The sequence below is a fragment of the Poecilia reticulata genome, linkage group LG23 (assembly GCF_000633615.1).
Source record: "Poecilia reticulata strain Guanapo linkage group LG23, Guppy_female_1.0+MT, whole genome shotgun sequence".
NCBI classification, from domain to species: domain Eukaryota; kingdom Metazoa; phylum Chordata; class Actinopteri; order Cyprinodontiformes; family Poeciliidae; genus Poecilia; species Poecilia reticulata.
Genome location: NC_024353.1, coordinates 13,354,279 through 13,371,867, shown reverse-complemented (window position 1 = coordinate 13,371,867; position 17,589 = coordinate 13,354,279). Strand labels below are relative to the sequence as shown.

Sequence of the window (17,589 nt, the reverse complement as noted above, 5' to 3'; positions counted from 1 at the left end):
GTCATCTCCCTGTTTTGTTTTCCTTACAATAAACCACTCAAAATATTCCCAGTGTTCTCAGTCGTGTTCTGCATGTGGGCAGGAAAATTTGAATCTGACATGACACTATCCATGTTTTATATATTTTTTTTCCACTGATTGGCTGCTGTTATGCCTACAGATTTTAACTTGAATGTTAATTGCATTTTTCATAGACGCCTGTGAAAATAATTTCTATTCCCATGACTTTCTTATTCACTGATGACTTTTTTATGACTTTTTTATTTTGATGATAAATACAGAAATGAGCATAAAAATCAAAACATCTACAATAGTGATAGTAATATTAATAATAAAATAATGGTCAGTGGAAAGTAGCCTGTAAATTCTTTGGTGGGGGCGGTGAGGGACCTGGATAAAGGCTAGGGGGCGCTGGCCCGAAAAAGGTTGAGAAACACTGACCTAGACACATAATGTTTCTGAAGAGGAACATAAACCAATTGTGTTGAAATATACAGGTCCTTCTCAAAAAATTAGCATATTGTGATAAAGTTAATTATTTTCCATAATGTAAYGATAAAAATTAAACTGTCTTACATTTTAGATTCATTGCACACCAACTGAAATATTTCAGGTCTTTTATTGTTTTAATACTGATGATGTTGGCATACAGCTCATGAAAACCCAAAATCCCTGTCTCAAAAAATTTGAATATCATGAAAAGGTTCTCTGAACGAGCAGTTAACCTAATCATCTGAATCAACAAAGTAATTAAACACCTGCAAAAGATTCCTGAGGTTTTTAAAAACTCCCAGCCTGGTTCATTACTCAAAACCGCAATCATGGGTCAGACTGCTGACCTGACTGCTGTCCAGAAGGTCTTCATTGACGCCCTCAAGCAAGAGGGTAAGAAACAGAAAGACATTTCTGAACCAATAGGCTGTTCACAGAGTGATGTATCAAGGCACCTCAGTGGGAAGGAAAAAGTGTGGCAGAAAACGCTGCACAACGAGAAGAGGTGACCGGATCTTGAGGAAGATTGTGGAGAAGGGCCTATTCCAGACCTTAGGGGAAGCAGTGGACGGAGTCTGGAGTAGAGACATCCAGACCCACCGTGCACAGGCATGTGCAGGAAATAGGCTACAGGTGCCACATTCCCCAGGTCAAAGGTCAAGCCACTTTTGAACCAGAAACAGCGGCAGAAGCGCCTGACCTGGGCTACAGAGAAGCAGCACTAGACTGTTGCTCAGTGGTCCAAAGTCTTTTTTTCGGATGAAAGAAAATTTTGCATGTCATTTGGAAATCAAGGTGCCAGAATCTGGAGGAAGACTGGAGAGAAGGAAATGCCAGAAGGCCAGAAGTCCAGTGTCAAGTACCCACAGTCAGTGATGGTCTGGGGAGCCATGTCAGCTGTTGGTGTTGGTCCACTGTGTTTTATCAAGGGCAGGTCAATGCAGCTGCTATCAGGAGGTTTTGGAGCACTTCATGCTTCCATCTGCTGAAAAGCTTTTTAAAGATGAATATTTCATTTTTCAGCACAACCTGGCACCTGCTCACAGTGCCAAAACCACTGGTAAATGGTTTACTGACCATGGTGTTACTGTGCTCAGTTGGCCTGCCAACTCTCCTGACCTGAACCCCATAGAGAATCTGTGGGATATTGTGAAGAGAAAGTTGAGAGACGCAAGACCCAAAACTCTGGATGAGCTTTAGGCTATCAAAGCATCCTGGGCTCCATAACACCTCAGCAGAGCCACAGGCTGATTGCCTCCATGCCGCATTGAAGGCTGCAAAAGGATTCCTGACCAAGTATTGAGTGCATAACTGAACATAATTATTTGAAGGTTGACTTTTTTGGTATTAAAACACTTTTTTTTGATTGGTCGGATGAAATATGCAAATTTTTTGAGACAGGGATTTTGGGTTTTCATGAGCTGTATGACAAAATCATCAGTATTAAAACAATAAAAGACCTGAAATATTTCAGTTGGTGTGCAATGAATCTAAAATATAAGACAGTTTAATTTTTATCACTTTATCACAATATGCTAATTTTTTGAGAAGGACCTGGTTGTTGTTTTCTGTCATTTAATAATTTAATGCATTAAACATTCATGAAACGTTTGATTCAAGCACTTCAAGTTGCACGTAAACAGGTAAAGAAATGAACCACATTTTAAGTCAAAATTTGATATTTAAAATATTTCAGGTAATAAACATACACGTAATGAAAGATTATATTTTTAAATAAATATTTTATGTGATTAAAGTAAACAATTATAAAATCAGACATCTGCTTGTTGCATGTAATGTAAAAAGCAAACTGTAAGGACACTGGGTTTTTGGGTTTGTTTTGCTTTATTCTGTTAATTAAAATAACATCCACATAAAGTAAGTCTACTGCCTGCTGCTTTTGGATCCACTGCCACATCATGGCACAAACCAGATGAAAGAGCCCATCTTTAAACATTTANATTGGTCGGATGAAATATGCAAATTTTTTGAGACAGGGATTTTGGGTTTTCATGAGCTGTATGACAAAATCATCAGTATTAAAACAATAAAAGACCTGAAATATTTCAGTTGGTGTGCAATGAATCTAAAATATAAGACAGTTTAATTTTTATCACTTTATCACAATATGCTAATTTTTTGAGAAGGACCTGGTTGTTGTTTTCTGTCATTTAATAATTTAATGCATTAAACATTCATGAAACGTTTGATTCAAGCACTTCAAGTTGCACGTAAACAGGTAAAGAAATGAACCACATTTTAAGTCAAAATTTGATATTTAAAATATTTCAGGTAATAAACATACACGTAATGAAAGATTATATTTTTAAATAAATATTTTATGTGATTAAAGTAAACAATTATAAAATCAGACATCTGCTTGTTGCATGTAATGTAAAAAGCAAACTGTAAGGACACTGGGTTTTTGGGTTTGTTTTGCTTTATTCTGTTAATTAAAATAACATCCACATAAAGTAAGTCTACTGCCTGCTGCTTTTGGATCCACTGCCACATCATGGCACAAACCAGATGAAAGAGCCCATCTTTAAACATTTAATGTGTAATTAAACAATAAAGGTGACACGTAAATTTTATGAAATAGATCACACATATTTGTTGTATTTAACATATTTTGGGTAAGTGAACATGTAATGAAATAGATCCTATCCTAGAAGTTTATGTAATTGAACATTACAGGTAAAGAAATAAATATAAATATAATTTTAAATATAATTTTGGTTAAAAATATTTTTTAAATATAATTTTGGTTAAAAAATAAAGGGTCAAAATGATGGAATAAAAATATGCCTAATCTATATAGTTTAGTAGAATAATTTCACACGGATTTTGTGTCACCTGAGCTGGAAGCTATGGAAGAAAAACCCAAAATTTTGACAAAAAACAGTTAAAAAAAAAGGAAAATGACTTAAAATGGAAAACAAATGACTTTGCCTCACCTATACAGACCAGTAGAAAGATTTCAAAGTGGTTCTGAGTAAAAAGCTATTGAAGAAAACATATTTATTAAAATTATTTAAAATATTGACTTTAAAATTTAATAGAGGATATGGTGTCTCATGCAAAAGCACGAATTAGCACTGACAGTCAGCTGGTTACAATTCAAGGCATTTATTAACATTCGTTTGACAGGAGTGTTTGGTTCGGTAATTTGTTGACAGTCCCTAAGTGAACCTTTGAGCGCTTTTGCCAGGAGCGGTGGAGAACAGCTGGCCAACAGTAGCGTTCATAAATCGGATCAACCTGGAGCTAAACGCCGGTTACTCTGCAGAGTTCGGGCCGGGAGCGGTGGAGAACCGCTGGCCGACATTAGCGATCATAAGTCGGATCAACCTTTTGCTAAACAGCCCTTACTCCGTTGGATATTACTCCAATATTTAACTTGAAAACAACTTCACTGCGGTCGGTAACGCAAAGAAAACGCCGGTGTTCTGACTAGTTTGTTTTGGTCTGTGGACACCAAAGATGGCGCCGAGCGACATAAACGTCCTACACTGTGACGTCAGCTCCAAAGCTCTATTTTTTAACTAAAGCACAGAAGCTGTCTTTATCCAATCCATTTTCAGATGTATGATGGAAGATCTGTTACTGAACGGCATTAGCTTCAGTTTACACCCCAGGCCAGATAGTGGCGGTATTGCACACTTGCAGGGTTTTTTTTTTTTTAAGTGCCATTAAAAGAAGAAGATCTATGAAGCCAGAGAAGATAACAGACGCTGTTCAAATTCACAATTTTTACTCGCATAATATTGAATTAAAAGTAGAGAGGGCCTTGATAATAGGTAGTAGTTTAGGGAAATTCAAGCTGGTGACGTCCTAGTCTGAGTTAGACGACAACACAACTGGACAAGAACCGGATGAAAATTAAATGTGGGTCAAAAGGAGCTCGAAGGGTCGAAGACTGCTAACGTGTTGCTAGCTGGTGGTAAGTTTGCTTCCAAATGCTAATTATCTTTGTTTAATTATTTTTTTAAAAAGTGCAGTAAAGATATAAATAAACTTACGTTGGTTTCAGATATAATTATTTTATCAATTTTATTGTGACTTTTATGATTATTACTATAACAATCATTCAGCTTCATTTTATAACTGCATGAAGGCTGTTTGTTGCGACTTAATATTATTTTCTTAATAAGCTTAACCTGGTTTTAATTAAGCTTAGTATGCCAAAGAGACTTTGATATTGTGAGGCTGTTGTTATAACTCGTTTTTTATCATTTTTATCTTCAACATATTTTTGCAGTCTAAGCAAATGAAGATGAAAGAGGAAGCCAGAGATCAGGAATTAGAAAACCTAAAGACTTTCTGTCTCAGAAGAAGCTCTGGCTCCACCAGATCACCAACCAGTTCTGAGGATGAACCTCCACATCGTGGAGAACAGTGAGGATCGACGACAGAACATTCCCATTCACTGGACCACTGCACTTTACAGAAACCTACAACAAAAAAATCAAATAAAACAATCAAGCAATTAAACAGAGAAAGCATTTGTATTTTAAATAGTACAGAAAAACGGCAAAGAAAAAATACTTACAATTTTAAGATGTTGTGGACTCGCTATATATGTGGCATCATTAGAGCTGATGATTTTTGGGACCGGATGCCTGGGGTGGAAAAACATTTCTGGGTGTTTTCTTTGCCTGTTTATGTTAATAGAAAAAAATAGTCAGGAATATAATAAAATCAGCTGATGTTGCCACTGACTATGAAGTCGTTTTAAGTGTGGACTTAAAAGAGACAAATTACCTTAAAAGCTTTCCATTCGTGATCTGAACACACTGATCCTTGCAGGGTTTTGAGGGGGGCTGGTGGTGCCCATCTCCAGCAGTCATCAGATGAGAGGCAGGGTTCACCCTGGACAGGTCACCAGTCCATCACAGGGCCCTGAAAGCTAACAACAAATAAAATGTATGAAAGAGAAATGGTTGGTTAGCATGGGGAATAAATTCTGTCCAATTATTTTCAAATTAAATTATGTTTATTGAGCACTTAGTGTTGGAAACGCACCAGTTTTTGCTGTTAAAACTGCGGCCAGCTGCTCAGTGTAATAAAATAAAATAAAGCCTTGCACCGTTCATCATCTGGAGCCAGAGCCTCTTCTGAGACAGGAAAGTCTTCAGGTTTTCTAATTCCTGGAAGCCAGGAATGGCTTCCTCTTTCATTTTCATTTGCTTAGACTGCAAAAATATTTTGAAGATAAAAACAATGATGAACGAGTTATAACAACAGTCTCACAATATCAAAGTTTCTTTGGCATACTGAGCTTAATTAAAACCAGTTGATGAAGAAAACTATATTAAGTCGCAATAGAGCCTCCATGCAAATGATTGGTATAGTAATAATTGTACAAGTCACAATAAAATTGATAAAATAACTATTTCAAAGATAATTAGCATTTTGAAGCAAACTTACCACCAGCTTGCAACAAGTTAGCCTTCGTCCCCCTTTCGTGGCCCACATTTAATTTCCATCCAGTTCTTGTCCTGTTGTGTTGTCGTCTAACTCAGACTAGGTCGTTACCAGCTTGAATTTACCAAAACTACTAACTATTATCAAGGCCCTCGCTACTTTTAATTCAATATTATGCGAGTAAAAATGGCAAATTTGAACACAGTCCGTTATCTTCTCTGGATTCAGGGCTTTTCTTCTTTTTATGGCGCTTTTAAAAAAAAAAACAAAGTGTGCAACACCGCCACCATCTGGTCTGGAGTGTGAACGGGAGCCAATGCCGTTCACAAATACATCTGAAAATGGATTGGATAAAACAGCTCCCGTGTTTTAAGTTAAGAAACTGAAAACAACAAATCATATTCAGAGAGATGTAAAACTGGAGATACCTGCTACATTTAGTGTTAAGGACAAGTAATGTTTTTGTTGTAGTACCTCTGTCACTATGGACACATGGACACCTCTGTCCATGTTTGATATTTTTAGGTATGAACACATTATTTAGTTTATCAAACAACATCAAGTTCCACTATAAGGATTATTATTTTTCTTTTTTATTCTTTGCCATTTTAACAAAAATAGTTAAAGTATTATACCTAATACTTTATTATTAGGTATAATAAAGTACACCTAAAAAGGCATACTTAATTAGCCTAAAATATACACTGAGATGTAATTAAAACATTTTGAAATTAATAATTTAAATCGTTATTTTTTAAAAATTATATATTGAGTATATATATTAAAATATACACAAAATATCTTTAAAAATATTTTAAACACATTTAAAACATCTTTGAAATATACACTTGAGCGAATATATATTTTGTTCACTTAAACTATACTTTTATTTAATATATTTATTAAGTGTATTTTGTTACAATTATATTTAAGTATGTAAATCAAACTTCTGTGAAATCAAACTGTCCACTTAGGAAGCAACACTGATTGACAATCAATTTCCCCTGCTGTTGTGCAAATGGAATAGACAACAGATGGAAATTATTGGCAATTAGCAAGACACACTCAATAAAGGAGTGGTTCTGCAGGTGGGGACCACAGACCACTTCTCAGTACCTATGCTGAGGGCCCGACGTCCACAGATGGGGGTTGTGCTCACAGCCCAACACCGTGCTGGACGCTTGGCATTTGCCAGAGAACACCAGGATTGGCAAATTCGCCACTGGCGCCTTGTGCTCTTCACAGATGAAAGCAGGTTCACACTGAGCACATGTGACAGACGTGACAGAKTCTGGAGACGCCGTGGAGAGCGGTCTGCTGCCTGCAACATCCTTCAGCATGACCGGTTTGGCAGTGGGTCAGTAATGGTGTGGGGTGGCATTTCTTTGGAGGGCCGCACAGCCCTCCATGTGCTCACCAGAGGTAGCCTGACTGCCATTAGGTACCAAGATGAGATCCTCAGACCCCTTGTGAGACCATATGCTGGTGCGGTTGGCCCTGGGTTCCTCCTAATGCAGGACAATGCTAGACCTCATGTGGCTGGAGTGTGTCAGCAGTTCCTGCAAGATGAAGGCATTGAAGCTATGGACTGGCCCGCCCGTTCCCCAGACCTGAATCCGATTGAGCACATCTGGGACATCATGTCTCGCTCCATCCACCAACGTCACGTTGCACCACAGACTGTCCAGGAGTTGGCGGATGCTTTAGTCCAGGTCTGGGAGGAGATCCCTCAGGAGACCATCCGCCACCTCATCAGGAGCATGTCCAGGCGTTGTAGGGAGGTCATACAGGCACGTGGAGGCCACACACAATACTGAGCCTCATTTTGACTTGTTTTAAGGACATTACATTAAAGTTATATCAGCCTGTAGTGTGTTTTTTCACTTTAATTTTGTATGTGGCTCCAAATCCAGGCCTCCATTGGTTAATACATTTGATTTCCATTGATGATTTTTGTGTGATTTTGTTGTCAGCACATTCAACTTTGTACAGAACAAAGTATTCAATGAGAATATTTCATTCATTCAGATCTAGGATGTGTTATTTGAGTGTTCCCTTTATTTTTTTGAGCAGTGTATATTAAAGTACTTTTTTCCCACTAGTTTTCTTTAAAATGACCTTTTGTGGCTCACTCTTACTGTGGAGTGTGTTCATTACCGTCTCTTAGACATCTGGAAAGTCAGCACTCTTGACAATCCAGTAAGCAAGGGCACAGAATTTATGAATATTTTTTTAGTGATTTTATGAAATAATTTTCTGAAACACTGAATTATGGGGTTTTGTTATAAGCCATAATAAACAAAAGACAAAAAAAGTAAAAAGGCTTAATTATTTGCACAATAAATCTGATTGAATTCACATGGAAGAAAAGCATTTTCTTTTCCAAAAGTAGAAATCTTTACATCTTGCAAAAACAGTCTGCATAAAATATGTATTTGCAATTTTCATGTAATATGTCATTGGATTTATCATATAAGCTGTTTAACAGAACAAAGTCTGTCACAAAATGAGTGAGCACTTTAAAATGTTTATTTTGAAAAAATGATCAGTGTTGATCAACATTACATGAAGAACAAAAGCCTGCTTCCTGCAGGAGTAAAAAAGATGCACTTTATTTTTTTTTGCTCGCCCTCTTTCCTTCTCCTTTCTTAGGGGTTCCTTTTCCTCGAAGTTTCCTGAGGCGGCGCATCTCCTCTTTGAAGTCCTCATGCTCATCTCTGAAAAGAAAATAAGCCGTCTAAATGAAGTCATTGCATCCACAGCTCACTTTACTACTGTCAGAATATCTTAATACATGGGTGTCCAAAGTGGGTCCTCGAGCTTCGGCATCCTGCATGTTTTAGTTCTCTCGCTAGTGGAAGTAACAACCTCCTCAGAAAGTCAGTGTTCTTCTTAGGCCTCTAATGAGCCATCATTAGATGCAGGTGTGTAAAACCAGGGAGAGAACTAAAGCATGCAGGATGCCGGCCCTCGAGGACCCACTTTGGGCACCCGTCTTACTAATTAATGCTCATTCACATCCCAACAGTATGAGATCAAAATGTTAAAATCTTGTTCTGTTAAAAAAATCTGGTTATTCCCTCAGTTTTCACAAATCTCAGTGCTTTTATTGTACTTAAAATTAAAAGTATATAAAAAGTACTTTTAAAACCTTGTGGTGACAGAAGAGTTTTTGTGGTCCTCTATCACCACAAAAACGAAATCTTCGAAGTTTTACTAGAGTACTCTAAGGTCATTGTAAACCTCATCAAAAGTATCATTCTATTTCTTTTTATTTAGGCACACTGCTCTCCAAACTGTTCTCCTTTTTGGGGCTCCACTGTAGACAGTAATTCACTTTGCTGCCCCAATGATTTAAAAAATTCCAAAAAGCATTAGCCAACTTCTACATCAAGATCATGGCCTCGGATCTGGAGGCACTGATCCTCATTCCAGGCATTTCAAACACGACTGTGAACTGCTCCAGTGAAAGCTCTAGATCACAACATGATAAAGTCAGTAGGACACATTAGCCGCAAAAAGCAGAGATGCGATCCTAAGGCCACCAAAACGGATACTCTCACCTTGGCTGCGAAATTCTGTCCATAAAAGTAATGAACAGAATCAGTGACAAAGGGCATCCTTGGTAGGTCCAACTCTCACTGGAAATGAGTCAGACTTACTGCCAGCAATACAGACCAGACTCTGACATTGGTCATACAAGGGCCCAACAGGCCATATCAAAGGGCCTAGTACCCCATACTCCTAGAACACCCCTCACAAAGCTCCGCGAGGGACACAGTCAAACTCCTCCTCCAAGATGTGCTTTTTTGAACGTGAAGTTGCTTATTTGGGTTTTAAAATAGGCAGAGACACATCACATAATAAGCCTCAGAATTTGTCTGACAACCAATTAGTTTTAGTCAGACACTCCTCGTCCATCATTTCCCGGATGACCCGTCCCGCTGTGTCTTTGTTAATATCAAGTTAATAAATTTGCTGTGAATGACATCGAGCTTCGTGTTGCGCCCCAGAAAACTATATGAACGTGAAAATAGCCATGAATGAACGTGTCCGTAAAGTTGCACAACTAAACGCCATTATAATGGCTAATATTAAGATAAGTGTCACTAATCTGTGCAGCATCTGAGTTGTGGAGCCGCAGCAGGAGCTCTGCGCTGTGACAGCAAACGCAGGGCCGTAACGCAGAACCTGGAGGCTGGGGCAGGGAGGGGGGGCTAAAATACTATTTAGAGTTTACAGACAACAGAGGAACACACAAAGATTACCAAATTTTTTTTGTACTGTTGTAACCATTAAACAATCTCCCCTTCAGTTCAACCTTATAAGTAGAGAGACATAGTTGATGTTACCATCATATAATAACTTGCAATTAAGTAATGGTAAAGGCTCAATGTAATTTTCACAGGTAAGCGGAACATTATTGTCAACAGCTGCCGACAGTAACTAAGAAAGTTACTTTAAATGTAACTTAGTTACTTTCCAAATCAAGTAATCAGTAATCTAACTACCGTATTTTTCGGACTATAAGCTGGTACATTTTTCCCACGCTTAGAACCATGCGGTTTAAACCCGTGCAGCTTTTCTGTGGATTTTTCTTCAACTGCTCTTTAGCAGGAAGTGAATCATTGGAAATCAAAGAAGAAAGTGCTGATTTTCATTTAGAACAAGCACATGCCAGCAGAAGGCCTGACAGAGAAATGTTTTCAAACTCATACCACCTCGTCATCAAAACAACACGAAGAAGTTCATATGATGCCACTTTTGTTGAAGACTATCGATCTAGGAGTACAGATCGACACCCGCTGCACATAAGCTCGGCGTGAACGAATCCAGGGTTTGGTGTTGGAGATGCAGGGCTGCGTCCTTAATAGAAGCTTTATTAAGGACACAGCGCTCTGCTGCGTCCTTAATAAATCTTAGGTAATAAATATAAAGTTTGGAAGATACATACATGCCTAAGAGTGATAAGTTTAAAATGACTAGATATAAACAAAAATAAATAACAAGCAATCACATGCAATATATTAATCCATAAATCATCTATAAATGAGTGCAGAAAATTTTTTAATCAATTAGCACAGACTTTGGCATTGTAAAGCCTGATGGCAACAGACAGAAATTATTTTCTGTGACGCTCTGTCGGGCACTTTGGCAAAATGAGTCTCCGGCTGAAGGTGCTCCTGTATCCGGCCAGCACGTCATCGAGTGAATGAGACTTGTCCAAGATGGCCTGCATGTTGGACAGGATCCTTGTTTCTGACACCGCTGTCAGAGTCCAGCTCCATTCCAGAGACGTTACTGGCCTTTTGGATCAGTTTGTTCAGTCTGTCGGTGTCCTCCACCTTCAGACTTCTGCTCCAGTACACCACAGCATACAGGATGGCACTGGCAACCACAGTCATAAAACATCTTGAGCAAAGTCTGGGAGATGTTGAATGACCTCAGCACCTTCTTTATATGTACGTTTCCATTTTTTTTTTTTTTTTACTTGTGGGTGCGGCTTATAGTGAGGTGCGCTCTATAGTCCGGAAAATACGGTAAGTTATTTTTTCAAGAAGTAATCCGTAATCCGATTCAAGTTTTCAAAAATTTTTCAAAGTAACTATGTCCTCACTGCCCACTACAGACAGTGCTGGTACTGTACTACTTCCCCGTCCTGAGACGCTGGATGATGGAACAGAATTGCCTCAAAACCACGTGGAAGTCTTCTCCATGGCCTATCCAAACTCCTCCCATGCCTGAGTTTTTGCCTTAGTAGCCACCAGTGCTGCATGCTGCTTGGACTGCCGGTACCCATCAGGACTGAGGGCCATATGGAGGCCAGGACAAACCTCCATATGGCCCTCAGCAAAATTTGGTTTTGGGGCCCTTTATCTCTAACAATGTGCACAGGACGAAAAATGGGATTTTCGTCAGCTATTGACACCTTGTTCTGCCGTGCGCATGGAGATTGAGGGCTTTCGGCAAGAGGTTTTTGTCAGAGTCGAACACTGCCAGAAATGGGCAAAAACGCTGTGTGTCCGTGTTCCCCTATCACCTCTGTCCCCTTGTGCCTAGCAGAGGTTTTCGTATTTAAATGAAGGTGCTGAGAGCCATGCAAATGCAAATCAACTGATGAGCACCGCCTTTTGACTCTTATTCATTTTGTAGCTAATCCTTTTTAATTTCTGTTCACCATAAAGAAGTATGTTTGGAGAAAACTATCTATCTTATCCATTAAAATATATATTACATGTGTGTTAGGAGCACTGAAAAACTTAGTTTTGGTTGAATTGATATAAAAGAAGAATATGCATGAATACATACAATAGACTTTTGTGAAACGTAATCTTACTTTGACATTCCTCCTATCTGAAGATTTATCTTGTGATGGGAGGAATTGCACAACTTAATCAAAAATGATAATAAAAAACATGTTCCAGAGTGGTTCATTGTACATAAAGTATTTTTGTGAATAATATTCAAACTAATGCTAATGTTCACTGATTGCTTTAAAGACCCAGAGTCATGGTATATTGGAGTGGTAGTGGTCATTCCACATCACAATACAGGACTTAAGAAACTACAGATTTTTCAGTATTCAGTTGCTTGTTCTCTATCCATCCTCTATGTACGGTATTTATCTATCCTTCTACATTTCTATCTTTTTCTGTCTCCCTCCATCTTTCAATTTTTATCAACTGTATCTTTCTCTGTAATTATCAAGTTTATTTCCTTACCAAGTTCAGACAGTCAGGTTATTTCCCCTCTGAGAGGCAAACCAGGTCAAAACTTTCATTCGATGATGACTGGATTTTAGCTACGTGTCAGGGCAGGACGCACTCGAGCTAATTTGTACAGTTGGCCCTTTGCCATATGATTTGGACAGTTCCTCCCGCTGCTGCTAGATGGAAGCTAAAGCTAATTAAGCTTTATTTTAACTTCGCACTGAGCGCGAGCGAGCAAAGCAGTCGCATTACTTTTCTTTGACGTTAGCCGTTTTCTTTCTTTTTGAATCGTTCTATTGCTTTTTTCCACTCACAGAAACCCGTTTGAAAGCTTCACTGACTTTTAGCATCGCTTAAAATACAAAACACAGCTGCGGTGGATGGAGGATAAATCAGCCTGTTTTTGGATGTACTCACCATTTGGATCTGGCTTTCAAAATGCGATCTGGAGAAGAATCATTTCTGATGTTTGTAAAGATGTTCCAATGCTTTAAATTAACATCCATATTTTGACAGCTCCCTGCTTCTTGCTCAGCCCAGTAAGCTCACACAAACTCATCAGATTTTACCCAAAGCGCAGGATCAGTACTGTACGTATTATCCGTGGTCATCGCTGCACCTGGCGATTCTTCATCAGGTGCAGCAGGTTCGCTCTTCCGCTGTCTCTGACTCCTCAGGCACCGGATCAGTCAGAGATCCAGGTTAACAAGGCTAACGTCTTGAGAAGCGCAGAGGAACGATGGTTCTGTTCATGTTCAATATGAGTTTTAAAAAACCTTGTCAGCTTGGATATTTTCTTCATCACCTCTCGGTCCCGCTCTTCTTTTTCTTTCGTTCCTGTGCTCCGCTGTCATTCATTCTGTTGTCTGCCATCGTGAAAAATTACTCCCTCAGGGTTTCCCCCAGAAAACTTGCTAAGCCCGGTGGTCAGGGCGCCGAGGCGGTCCACCGGCGGTCCACCGTTTTTTTGTATTAAAAGATGTTAAGTAGACAATAAAAGTAAAAACATCACTGGGTAAGTATATGTTATGGGAAAACATCGTCAGTGAACTGCTATATAAACCCACAACTAGTCTTAAAAACAACTAATCAAATAATACAATTAAAATAAATATCAATTATGTCCACTTCTTTTAAATCCAAATTAAGTCAGCGGCTCCATCAGGTTCTCCAGAGCTTCAGGGGCCCCATAAATGCTAATATTTTAACATAGACCACAGATAAATCAATGTAACATTTGTTTATTGAGATTATCATTGCTGCTAAATTTGACATAATGGTTTCAGCATATATAAATTAAAAGACTTTAAATTATTTAATGTAAGATTTTAAGGAGCTGGTAAGTTTACTTTGTAGAAGTTCAAAGAACAATATTCATAGTCGGTGTGCTATGGTGGCGCAGGGGTTAAGCACAACCCACATATGGAGGCCTTAGGCCTCAGCGCAGCTGTCGCAGGTTCGATTCCCAGCCTTGGCGACCCTTGCTACATGTCTTCCCTCATCTCTCATTACCCACTTTCCTGTCAATTAACTATCAAATAAAGGCCACTAGAGCCAAAAAAATCTTTAAAAAAACAATATTCATAGTCAGATTGTGTTGTTACCATAGCAACAATCTGATGCAGTGAGTTTAATATTTGAGTTTCAGCTCCGTTTGTTCACAAATACAAATTAGTAAGCTGCAGTTATAATTTATTGCCTTTTAGGTTTGCCAGTTAAACTACCCCCTTCTCCCATATTTCACTAAATCTAACAGAACCTGTTAGAGGTGCTGATGTTTTTAGCAGGAAGAGGGGCCCCCAAGTCATATACTGCTCCAGGCCTCATACAGCCTTGGACCGGCCCTGCATGATGTGGTAATCTGTTGCACTGCGCAGAGATGCGCAATAAACGGGAGATTTAATTCAATGCTGCTAATGTAACTTTAGTAGCTCTTTCATTTTGTGTCTGTTGAGTTTTTAATCGTCACAGAAACTATTTTGGTTGGTCGAGTTTCTGGACGAGTTTCTCAGATCTCCAGTGGCCTCGCGCATTAACTCTGTCTGACTAAGTGGGCAAAACATTTGATACGGTTTGGTGCTTAATGTAACCGGAAAAATAATACTAGTAATAATAATAAAATAATATAAAATCAGCGTGATGCGTGACTGCGAAGAGAGCGCGAAAGCTCCTCACCGGGTTAAACCTGCACGATGAGTGATTAGCACTGGGTCGTTAGCCGCTAACGCACCGACTAACCGGGAACACAGACCTAAACTTTTCAGGGAAGACAGGACCAAACGCTGGGCAGCGTGTTGAGATGAAAACACCGCATAATGTTTTGTTCACAAATATACATCATTCTCACCTCAAAGCACCTCTGAAAGCGCGACTACAAGTTATTCCTGCGGTTCACGTAGAGCTGCTGCGCAACCAGAGCTAACTCGGTGGGTTTAAACTCTTACATTAATCAATAACTCCTCATAACTGATCATAATTCCTCACAGGGGGTTGATGTAAATATCCATAGCGGTCAGTCTGTGTCCAGTTCGAGTGAAAGGAGGAGCGGGATCCGCGCTGAGGTTAACTTTAGACATCCAGCTGCTGCAGCGCGCGAGGCAACGCGGAGACCCGGCGGTGTGATTGGTCCGGCTTTAAATGCATAAACTATAAAGATATCTTCTATAAACATATCTTTTAGGAATAAATCTGCTCTGATAGTGAAACACTCTGAGCAACAGAAACACTTGCAATCCGGCTTAAAAAAAGGTAATTTTTTTATTTTATTTTCCTAAAAACAAACCCAAAAAAAAACAAGAAAGGCTTAGCCTGGCGGTGGTGCTAGTAAAGCATGGCGGGCCGCCAGGCCTATAAAACACTGGGGGAAACCCTGCTCCCTGATGCTCCGCCCTAAAGCGTAAGAAGCCTCCAACTTGGACCAATAATAATCAAGCATTCATGATGGACGTTTGCCAGAACAAATCAGAAATTTTTTCAACAACACCGCAAAAATCCTCTTAGCCAGTGATAAAATTAAGGCATTCTGGCCTTATTCATTCACAAAAATACAAAGCATCTTTCGGGGCCCCCAAAGCGCTGGCGCCTGGGCTGCAGCCCCGGTAACCCATGCTAAAATCCAGGCTTGATCAAGATCTGCTGTGTGAACGAAGCCCGAGTCTCACTGCAAGGAGTCGGTGCCTCTATTGTTTGAACACTGTTTTTATCCAGATTTTTGGAACAAACCACTTTTTTCACATTTCCTGTTAAGTATGGCATGTCGTCACACTCAAAGGAAGGTCTGATCTGTGATTTAATTCATCACTACCAAGAGCAACAGATGATTCAAATAACACAGGTGATATTGAGCACCAAATTGTTCACATACTAGATCTACCGTATTTCAGGAGATCTTTCCTGCCAACAGCCATCATCACCTACAATAACTCTTTGAAGTATTAGAATTAATATGAGTTGCAACTATATAATTTTTCCTTTGGGATCAATAAAGTATTTTTGAATTGAATTGACTACCTGAACAGTCCCATGAACCGGAGCTTCTGGGTCATGGCGTAGTAAACCTTGTGATGAGGATACCATTCATACACCTCCTTCCTCTTGGCCATTGGAGGCTCCTGGAAAAGCTGGACCACCTTCATTGATTTAGAGTCTGTGGGGCGGACAACCTCTCCAAAGATTCTGGAGCTCAGCCTTGCCATGCGCACTGCATAGCTGGAGAAACCGGCCATAACTAGGAGAGAAAGGTAAGACAAATTCACCAAATATGCAAACTGTTCAGCCATGGTTTTAGGTTAAAATGAAATTTAACATGGAACAGAGCATTTGGCCTTTAAAGGAAAATAAAAACAAATTTTCTTAATCTTCACAAGCCAGCAGTCTGTTTAAAAGCAGAACCCCAAAAAAGTACATGTCAGTCAGCAGTGAGAAGTAAAACCGAATCTGCCTCCTCTATTCAACACATGCTAACTCTTGAAAACATTGAAACTGATTTCCATGGCTGAGGGTTTATCAAAAATCTCAACATTAGAAGAAAATAAGGAAAGGCTGACTTTACAACGAAAACTGTGGTGATGATCAGTCCTGTTAAATATACAGGAATCTATGCTGTGAGGAAGACGGAATTTGCTGTACAAATAAATAGCATATTAGAGCTGTACAATACAGTTGAAAACAGACATCTACAGAAAGGCACATCCACATTTCCTCACTGTCTGAAGTTAAGTCAGACAAAACTTGTTTTATAAATGTTAGTTTGAATCACATATTTGTATTTGCTGAAAGCAACAATAATGAGAGAATACATCAAAGATGTATTAATGTCTTCAGAATCATAAGTTTGTAAATATTTCCTAGGTATTTGGTAGCATTGCCTTTAAACTATATTACTTGGGTCAAACATTGTTTAATGTGATAACAATCGCTCTACATTAATAAATAAATGTGTGACATATATTTTGCTCATTATTTTGGTATTTAGCAAATGGAAATTTTGATTGTTTTTGTTTGTTTTCGTTTATTTTGCTGATATTTATACGCGTTAGCGTAGCAGCTAACGTTTTTGTACTGTTTTCTAATGAGAGAGAGCTGATGAAAAACCACTGTTAGAGGAGAAGTTCATTAAAGAATTTAGTGAGGAAAGATCAGTCAGGATCAGAGCTGGTGCTGCTGTTCTTCAGTCTGTTTTCCAGCTCAGCTTCACCATGTTGGTATTTAGTAGAGATGTGCCGATCATGTTTTTTCCTGCTGATACCGATCACCCATGAGGGCCGATCACCTATACCCGATACGGATCACAAAATTATTATTATTATTTTTTTAATAATTAACACTACCGGTTACATTATGTGGGAAAAGGAGCCATGAATTCACCTTAATTTAGACAAAAACTTGTTTTTAATAACTTTTTCCAAGAACTAAACAAAACAGGCATTCTGCAAATTGTACTGCTATCGGTAATACTATC

The 17,589-nt window shown here is 38.9% G+C and overlaps 1 protein-coding gene and 2 long non-coding RNA genes across 3 annotated transcripts in view; all 3 read right to left on the bottom strand.

The window, feature by feature from the left end:
* Positions 1-4,820: 4,820 nt before the first annotated feature.
* On the bottom strand, positions 4,821-5,351 carry LOC103459557 (uncharacterized). Its single transcript, XR_532773.2, has 3 exons — positions 5,257-5,351; positions 5,045-5,150; positions 4,821-4,946 (listed from the first exon to the last, which is right to left on the bottom strand). It is a non-coding gene; the product is annotated as an uncharacterized LOC103459557 (long non-coding RNA).
* A 28-nt stretch (positions 5,352-5,379) lies between these two features.
* Positions 5,380-6,577, bottom strand: LOC108165865 (uncharacterized). Its single transcript, XR_001776192.1, has 3 exons — positions 5,923-6,577; positions 5,518-5,687; positions 5,380-5,401 (listed from the first exon to the last, which is right to left on the bottom strand). It is a non-coding gene; the product is annotated as an uncharacterized LOC108165865 (long non-coding RNA).
* A 1,849-nt stretch (positions 6,578-8,426) lies between these two features.
* The window catches only part of mrps33 (mitochondrial ribosomal protein S33), an 11,670-nt gene continuing 2,507 nt past the window's right edge, over positions 8,427-17,589 (bottom strand). The window contains exons 2-3 of the mRNA XM_008401203.2: positions 16,140-16,356; positions 8,427-8,636 (exon numbers count right to left, since the gene is read on the bottom strand). Of these exons, the coding sequence (XP_008399425.1) occupies positions 8,531-8,636; positions 16,140-16,354 (321 nt within the window). The 5' untranslated portion in view covers positions 16,355-16,356 and the 3' untranslated portion in view covers positions 8,427-8,530. The remainder of the gene's footprint in view (positions 8,637-16,139; positions 16,357-17,589) is intronic.